At 44.1% G+C, this 8929-nt stretch overlaps 1 protein-coding gene across 11 annotated transcripts in view; it reads right to left on the reverse strand.

Annotated features, from left to right (window-relative positions):
• The window catches only part of TOM1L1 (target of myb1 like 1 membrane trafficking protein), a 67190-nt gene extending 59365 nt beyond the window's left edge, over positions 1–7825 (reverse strand). For 4 of the 11 annotated variants that reach the window (XR_010137964.1, XR_008519531.2, XR_010137965.1 and 1 more), the window contains exons 1-5: positions 7162–7562; positions 6968–7040; positions 6289–6818; positions 3418–3502; positions 1653–1731 (exon numbers count right to left, since the gene is read on the reverse strand). Coding sequence is in view for 4 of the 11 variants with exons in the window: in XM_063718128.1 (XP_063574198.1) it covers positions 1653–1731; positions 3418–3502; positions 6289–6346 (222 nt within the window). In the remaining 7 variants the exon portion in view is untranslated. Of the gene's footprint in view, positions 1–1652; positions 1732–3417; positions 3503–6288; positions 6819–6967 lie in introns of those variants that run through there. The other 7 variants (XM_063718131.1, XM_063718130.1, XM_054546267.2 and 4 more) reach the window with 6 other exon arrangements.
• Between the last annotated feature and the right edge of the window lie 1104 nt (positions 7826–8929).

The raw sequence follows: 8929 nt of genomic DNA on the forward strand, positions 1-8929 counted from the left end.
CTCTCCACAGTCTCCTCCATTCTGTGACCTCCAAGAGTTAAGGACAGGTGAGAGGTCAAAAAAAAAAAACAAAAAAGGTGAAGGGGGAAAATGCCTCTAAAACTATATTCAGATCCCAATGTGAAGGGTTTCTTTAATGATCAAATCACGAAGACCGTTCACTGCATTTCTGCTTATTCAGTGAGCCTATGCAAGATGTCCATTTTCTTCTACATGTAACTAGAAACCAGGAGCTATGCTCACATATGCCCCAAAGTCCTCTTGATAAAGACTAATGCTCCTAAGGCAGTGTGATGTTGGCTGATTAGTGCCGTGACCATGCACAGTCTTGGGCTGGGCTGAGATAAACAAAGGCGTGCAGAATAAATCAGAAAGCTACACAGCTCACTCTCAGGCAGCAGGCAGGGCTTGCAACACATACTAAAGTAAAAAGGACAACTCACCAACGTGACTGAAGAGGTCATATTGCCAAGGATGGTGGGAAAATGGGAACACATCAAATAAGAGTCCACACTTAAATCACAGACAATACAACACACAGGAGAATTGCTTAAACCAACATAGAACGTTCTCCAAATCACACCAGGCAGCAGAACTTGGTTGGAATTTAATGAGCTGAGAGCATCTCAGGATTCCACAAAGCTGTTCAAGTGAGGTAGAAAGCTAACAGGGAGGTATTTTTCAAAATTTCAATTCTCATCTTAAATTATGGTTAATTAATACATTCACAAACTTTTTTTTTTTTTTTTTAGAAGGAGTCTTGCCTGTTGCTCAAGCTGGAGGACAGTGGTGCGATCTTGACTCACTGCAACCTCCACCTCCCAGGTTCAAGCAATTCTCCTGTCTCAGCCTCCCGAGTAGCTGGGACTACAGGCACACGCCACCACGCCCGGCTACTTTTTGTATTTTTAGTAGAGACAGGGTTTCACCATATTGGTCAGGCTGGTCTTGAACTTCTGACCTCAGGTGATCCACCTGCCTCGGCCTCCCAAAGTGCTGGGATTACAGGCGTGAGCCACCGTGCCCAGCCACAAACTTTTATTTTTTTAAGAGTTGAGGTCTCTCTTTGTCACTCAGGCTGAGTTGCAGTGGCATGATCGTAGCTCATTGCCATCTTGAAATCCTGGGCTCAAGTGATTGTCCTGCCTCAGCCTCCTAAGTGGCTGGGACTACAGATGCAGGCCACCACATCTGGCTAATTTTTAAACACTTTGTAGAGACGGGGTCTCACCATCTTGCCCAGGCTGTTCTCAAACTCCTAGGCTCAAGCGATCATCCCACCTCGGCCTCCCAAAGTGCTGGGATTATAGGCATGAGCCACCACACCCAGCCAATACACAAACTTCTTGATCAGTTCACCATGTATAATACATGTTAACCACGAATTCCTATCTCCTGACCAAGAAAAATTGATTTTTCAGGAACAAGCTCCTTCCATGAAATTAAATGCTATTAAATACTATTATAAACAACTAAACTTTCTTTATTCTGAAATTCTCATAAATGAAGAGTTTTAACTCATACTGTACACAACTCTTAGCTAACCTATTAGCTTTCTCAGAATACTTGCTTCTTATTTTTCACCCAGGATTAAAAATGTAACTATAGCTTGAGAAATCCTCGAGTCTTAATTATAAAATTAAAGTACTTACTGACAAGGTAAGTTGGATTTCTTTATGATTGTAGTTTTTGGAAATTCTTTTCTTCAAAGCTTTCACTGCATCTTTTGGCCTATGGCAATAAATACACTGAAATCACCAATTTAGGCATTGCTGAAAACAAGCAGTCTCTCTGAAAAGCAACATGCATTTGGAGAGAGGAATGGCTAAGGAGCAGAAAACTAAGGCCTTAGTTCTACTGTGGGACCCTATGCGAATGACTTAACTTCTTGAACCTAAATTTCTTCATGCATACAGGCAGACAATACCACCTACCCCCTTATGAGAATCAAATAAAATATTTTCGTACAAGACTATTACCTAGAAAGTACTACCCATGAAATGTGCTCATTCCTGTATCCCTCTATCAATGCACAGAACCAATTTATAGGAAATGCAACTTCCAAAACAATGAATGTTATCATTTTTATTAAAACTATTAGTATTTCCTGAGCACCCTATAGACAAGGGGATGTAACAGGAATTACAACAAACTAAGTCAGCTGCCAATACGCCACAATTTTATGTTACAAAGAAAGGACTGTTTATACGTGTCCAAATTTACTTTAAGATTCTCTTTTTGTATTATCAATGAATTGGTATTATCAATGAAAATGTTCCCAGAGGAACTAAACATGGTAAATAGGATTATAGGAAAAAACCATACACACTTAAAAGTACTAACCATAAGCACTTTCCATTTATTTATAATCAATAATTAAGTTTAATGTTTTCTTTATCAACATAAGCTAGACTAAATCTCTTTTACTGTCAGTTATCACTTTAATATGCCCAGGAAAATTACCAGAATTGTGTTCCTTAGAATAACTTGTAATTGACTACAAGCAAACCAGTTTGCTCTTCTTAATGACTTTTTTAACTTCGATTCTCTAAAGTTTAAGAAGTTTAAGAACAAAAGATAGCACATGCTATAAGAATACAGCTTAAACATAGACGAGTTGACATTCAGAAGGAAAAAAATTGTCCTGTGACAGGGAGGAAAAAAGACTGCTAGATTGTTTCCTGGTTACTAAAAACAATTGCCCAGAAACAGGTCACCACAAGGAGTCAACCAGCTTCTTGATAATATTTGACGGTTTCATCAAATACTGGCACTGGGAGCTGGAGATATTCCTAAAGAAGGAAACAATCTCTCTTTCAATCTTTTTTTTTTTTTTTTTTGAGATAGAGTCTTGCTTTGTTGCCCAGGCTGGAGTGCAGTGGCGTGATCTCTGCTCACTGCAAGCTCTGCCTCCCAGGCTCACGCCATTCTCCTGCCTCAGCCTCCCAAGTAGCTGGGACTACAAGCGCCCGCCACCATGCCTGGCTAATTTTTTTTGTATTTTTTAGTAGAGATGGGGTTTCAACGTGTTAGCCAGGATGGTCTCGATCTCCCGACCTCATGATCCGCCCGCCTCGGCCTCCCAAAGTGCTGGGATTACAGGCGTGAGCCACTGCGCCCGGCCTTTTTCAATCTTTTAGAAAGAAGGAATTTGAGCTTCACAGTGACAAAATTTGAAACTATTAAAGAAACTGCCAAGAGGAGAAAAATTATAGTGGATTTATGGATACTCCACATGTTGAAGCAAGCAGCTGCCCCAATATTTCAACCTGACAAGTCTTCAAAAGATAGAGGGCGCCTAATGAATGATGAAAACACTCTTTCAACAACAAAACCGAAACATTCGCAAGAGAAAACGTGCTGTAGTTCTGATGCTTCTTATCAGAGGCAAATACATGGAAACCATGCTGTACTCACCCATCCTGGGTAGTGTTAATTATGTCACAGATGTGCATGAACTGGCCCCAATCTTCAGTCTGAACTCCAGCAAATGTAGCCTTTTCTGCCAAGAAAAAGCTGTTGAGTCTGAGCTACAACAGAATAAAAAATGTCTGGTATTCCTGAAATAATCTGCCTAGACTGTACTAGCAAGTGTCATTAAGTTTATATTGCCAAAGGGCAAAGTGATTTTTTTTTGGAACCGTTCTCAGTATTCAGGAATCAATCAGAACCCAAGCTCAGAGCGCTGCTGCAGCAACAGTAATGAGTGACCTATTAATAAAGACCGCAAGCACAACACCTGGCCACCGGCCCGGGACAGGCCAGCTAAATCTCCGCCTGCCTGGCTTTCAGAGAAGGGAACTAGGCCTTAGTGAGCAGCTACCTACAAGGTGAACTGCATAGTGCTAAGTATTTCATCATATGCAATCTCATTTAACCCACTGTTAGAGATGACGAGATAGAAGTTCAGAGAGGTTAGGAAGTTACCAAAGTTATACAGTCAGTATGAAGTAGAATTGGCATTCAAATCTAGGTTGTTTGGTCCCACTGTTTGTTTTTAAAAATAATTTACTCTCTGGGGGGACAGGAGGAAAGAACTTTTAAAGGAGAGAAGTAATCCATTGGTCTTAGGAGCCAAAACATTGGCACAACTCCAAATAAAATTAATACGTTTATTCTCCTATCATCTTAATCTCACGATTCCTTCTAATTTTACCAATTATTATAACTTCAACCAATACTTGCAAAGACACTGCTTATCTCAACTATGTAAAAACTTCCATTGCATACACTTTTACTATCAGCCTTAATTATTTCAAACTGGCGCTGGATAACTATCCGAACTAATAATAATAAGCATCTAAACTAACCACAGCTGCACCAGGCTGACCAGAATGCTTCTGCACTTGGAACCCTATGATTAGATAATCAGGCATCTTTCCCTCTCCAGACAGCCCCTTTAAGAATACAAGATGTTATCTGGAAAGGGTAATGGAACACTCAGTATGAATGCGCTAACATTTTCCTAAGAGAAGGATAAGATCCCTAAGCATGAAAACACTGGGTTCTGGGGGAAATGGAGAAAAAAACAAAAAAGATAGAGAAGGGGAAGAATAAGGACTTGCCTGGGGGAACCCCAAAGTTTAGCTTGCTTTCAATCAAGGAAAAGAACCACTTGAGGCCGGGCCCGGTGGCTCACGCCTGTAATCCCAATCACTTTGGGAGGCCGAAGTGGGTGGATCACCTGAGGTCAGGAGGTTGAGACCAGCCTGGCCAGTATGGTGAAACTCCATCTCTACTAAAAATACAAAAATTAGCCTGGCGTGGTGGCATGTTCCTGTAGTCCCAGCTACTCAGGAGGCTGAGGAAGGAGAATTGCTTGAAACCGGGAGGCGGAGGTTGCAGTGTGCCGAGAGCTACTACACTCCAGCCTGGGTGACACTCCCCGTCTCAAAAAACAACAAAAACAAAACAAAACAACAACAACAAAAAACGAATTTGGCACCGAATGGACAAAGCTTACCTTCCTAGAAAACTCCTATTCACCCTTCAAAAGCCACAGCAGAATTCATTTCTCCCTTCTCCTAAGTTTTGTGTGTTTTGCATTTTCTTGCATTGCAAAGGTGCCACACAAAACTGTGCCCGTCTTCCCTACAAGAAAGTGAGTTCCCTCAGGTTTGAGACCACGTCTCACCTTGGCCTCACCAGTGCCTGATCCAGGTCCAGGCACATAGCTGACAGTTAGTCCATGTTTACAGAATTTAAAAATTAAGCAGATGAATTGCTGAAGTTTCGTTTGCCTATGAAAATACAGTCTGAACCCATTTCTGCTTGAGGTTCATTCCAATATCCAACAAAGCACAGCCATTAAGGGAAAGCATCTCCTCAATGGTAGCTACTCTGACCATCTTATAAGGATGTGTAAACTAAGGTTCTGTTTAAGTGGTGTGTTCGGTGTCACAGCAGTTACTAGAGCTGTGATCTAAATTTTCCAAATCTGGGCCTCTTTACTACAACTACTAGGTTCTCACGATTTCATCACCCCACTAAGTTCCTGACATCATCACACTTTGCCTGGCATTAATATGCACTCGTGCCACACCCAATTCCCAAGGGAGGAATCAGGGAAAAGAGGGAGCAGTGCGCTGGTGCTGGTAAGACTCCAATCACTGGCTTCTACATACATCATGCAAGGTATATCCGGAGGAGAGAGAAATCATTTAGGTGGATGCTGGTGTAGTCCCTAGTGGCCTGCGAGAGACCTCGGTGGCCCCAGATGGCTCCTCTGTTCCCCTCCTCTTCACTCCAATGCCAAGCATTTTCATTCTCTTTGTTTACCCAGAAAAGCAATCCAGGTTGTATAAGCTTGGCACTAGAGAAAACTGGTTTCGGGAGACCTGCCCCTCACAGTAAGGACACATCACTTAGTCTCCTAGTCTCCCAGAGCCTCCTCTTCTGATCTGTAAAACGGGCATAACAATACCGTGCCCTGGAGAATGTGCCTTTAGGAATAACTTTCCCTTGGCCGAGAAGTTTCTGGTGTCTCCTCGTGGAGGCCCAAACACTCCATGCCTGACTCCCGCGGTTCACCTGTTTGGTTCCACTCCCCAGGAGGCATCGAAAGGAAGGTACATTTTTGAGGACTGAGGTTCTACAGTGAGTTGGCCAAGAAGGAAACGACGAAAGGGGGCCTGGTGGAATGCGGGTGCCCTGGGAAAGTTGCGGGGGGAGGGGAAGGATTTTTCCAAGTTGGACTAACTCCGTCCTCTGCAGGCCGAGAATGGATCAAGCAGGAAAGGATCCCACGGTCCCCTGCCCGCCTGGGCGTCTCTCCCCGCGCCTCCTTACCTATGAGGTGGCCCACGGAGGTCGCGTAGGGATCCCGGTGACTCTTGCCAAACGCCATGGTAGTGCCAGACGGCCGGGCCCAGGAAATCCGCCTCCACCGCTCTCCGGCTCCCGACTCCACCCGCTCGGTACCCTTGGCTCCTCCTCTTCGCCCGAGCGCTTCCCGGGCTCTGGCGGAGGCGCTGCGTTCTGCGCTGCCGCTGCGGGGCGCGGGCACCGAGCGTGAGGAGCTGGGCGCTGGGCAGGGACGCGAGGGCGGGGCTTCGGGACGCCCCGCGCACCTGCAGCGCGCCCTGCGGGACCGGCGAGGAGGCTGCGCTGCCGGCTGCAGGTGGTACAGGCGGGTAGTGGCGGGTGTATGGAGCCTGCGAGAGTGGGGCGGCCGCCCGCTCGGATCTCAGGTGGGCTTTTCGCCCCGTGCAGGAGGAGCAGGCAGCCCAGAATCTCCAGCCTGGGAATTAGAGACCCAGGCTTTGATCCCGCCGCTTGCTGGGCACATTGTCACCCTTCTCTGCGCCTCTTTGGCTGCCCTGGGTAGACCAAAGATAATAGGGGGTTAATTACACAAATCTCAGAATTATGAGAATTAAGGGAAGGACGTAACCGATTATGACGGTGTCTGGTACCCACAAAATAAATAGTTAGCCACTGAATAAATTGAATAACTAGAAATATTTACCCTCGAACCTGCCTTTGCCCTAGAGATCCGGGAGGGGAGGTGTGCGCTCTGCTCTTTAAAGTTGTAGTCATATCTAGGAGGAAGGATTGGCTTCGAATTTAGGGCTTCCCAGGAGCAGGCCCTCTTTGTCTCTCTCCTATTTCCTCGAGGGATCACAGGGCGCCGCCACGCAAGCTCTTGTTTTCTAACCCTACCTTCTGGGAGCCGTGTTTTCCAGCCTGATTCTGAAAATGGGAGAGGGGCTTTCCGTTTCCTCTGGCAAGGAGTATGCTTGGCTTTAGGCCTGCTTTGGAATGTAGGTCCGAGTCTGAGAAGCCCAGCACCTTTCCAGCTGCCCCTTCAGAACCATAATTTATTTCCTATTCCTTTGCATTCAATTAACATCTGATTGGCGATGTTAACAATCTCCAGCCAGCAGGAGCCTGCCAGAGAGTGAGGTGTCCCCAGGCGATGTCAGATAGCCATAGATGAGCTCCTGGTGCTTGTAGATCCTGTTTCCTGTAGTCTAACTGGCACCCATTTCAAGTCTGTTTTTTAGCCCTGGAGATGGTGACTAGGGAGACGAAGGGGACCTGTTTTGACTTATGTCCGTGGTCTTGTGAATTTTAGTATGGAGGTCAAAACCAATTGCCATGCACTCCAAGAGGCTAACATTTAATTGTCTCTAACTCAATTATTTATAATGTTTCTTGACCAAAGTGAGCCAAAACCTGGGATTCTAAAATCTAGAATGAAATATTCTTGTTGTGATGATATGTCTCATAATGGGATTTGTCCCACGTGTAACTAATATTCTCCACCTGCCTATTCAGGGCGAGTAGCTATTTCAGATATTGCCATTTATCAACTTCCTTAGTCATCACTACAGCCTCTGCTGACACTGTTGAAAACCTCTTTTGTGACATCACCAACCTAATCTGTATTCCATGCTACAGCCTCTAGCAAAATATTTTCCCTTTTCTGCAACCTAGAATCAACCTACAATCTCTGAAAAAGAAAACCAATTTTAGCTTAGGCCAATATTGGTGTCAGTGGCCTTCTATCAGATAATAAGAACGAGAAAGGAACCAAGCATCCAGAGAGATAGATTTTTAACATACTTTTATGTAGGAGGTTTCTCTTTTCTTCTTCTTCTTTTTTTTTTTTTTTTTTGTTTTTTTTCTCCTATGTCTGATTTCCTTACATGATAGGACTGAGGCACCGAGAAAGAGGAGAAACAGTAGCAAGGAGTGTCTTCTGGACTTGATGCTTGGGTGAACAGAACCAAGGTTGATGAGTACTACCTGTGTTCTACCTCAGCAATGCCTGGCAGAAGTTTTTCTCTCTCCCTGTGCCCTCCAGGGTGTTGTGATGGTTGTTGCAGCCTTTTCTTCCTGTACTCTATTCCTTTCTGCATGATCCCTCTTCTCTCCAGGCATGAAAATCAACGTGGTTAATGTTAGTAAAGTCTAGCAGCAGAGACAATAGAATTCACAGCTAAGTTGAGGTCAGAGAAGAAGCAGAATCCCACAGGGGTAAAATGACACCAGGAGTAAAATCTTACCATGATTTCAATTCCAAGAACACTTAGTCAACATTTATTTATGTAAAATGTGCTAAGTGTCTGCAACTAGAAATCTATCTTAATCTTCACAATCCTGGGAGGTGGGTAGTATTAACCTCATTTTTACAAACATATAATCTGAGATTCAGAAAGATCAAGCTTATAAATGGCTTCACTAAAGTTTGACTCATGGCTGCCTAGTTCCAAAGCCTATATTATTGTCACTAGGTGAATCTGTTTACTGAGGCTGATGTCTTACTTTTTCAAAGGATCTGCTTGATTCAGTGCAAGACCTCTTGAAGAATACAGGAATAGGGGAAGTCATATACTTTGCTGGCACAAGGTCCTGCTTTTTTTCTGTTCTTGTTCAATAGCAAATATTTTCTGTGCTAGAACTGTATGCCAGATATGTTCTAAAC

The sequence above is a fragment of the Pongo abelii genome, chromosome 19 (assembly GCF_028885655.2).
Source record: "Pongo abelii isolate AG06213 chromosome 19, NHGRI_mPonAbe1-v2.0_pri, whole genome shotgun sequence".
Classification (NCBI taxonomy): domain Eukaryota; kingdom Metazoa; phylum Chordata; class Mammalia; order Primates; family Hominidae; genus Pongo; species Pongo abelii.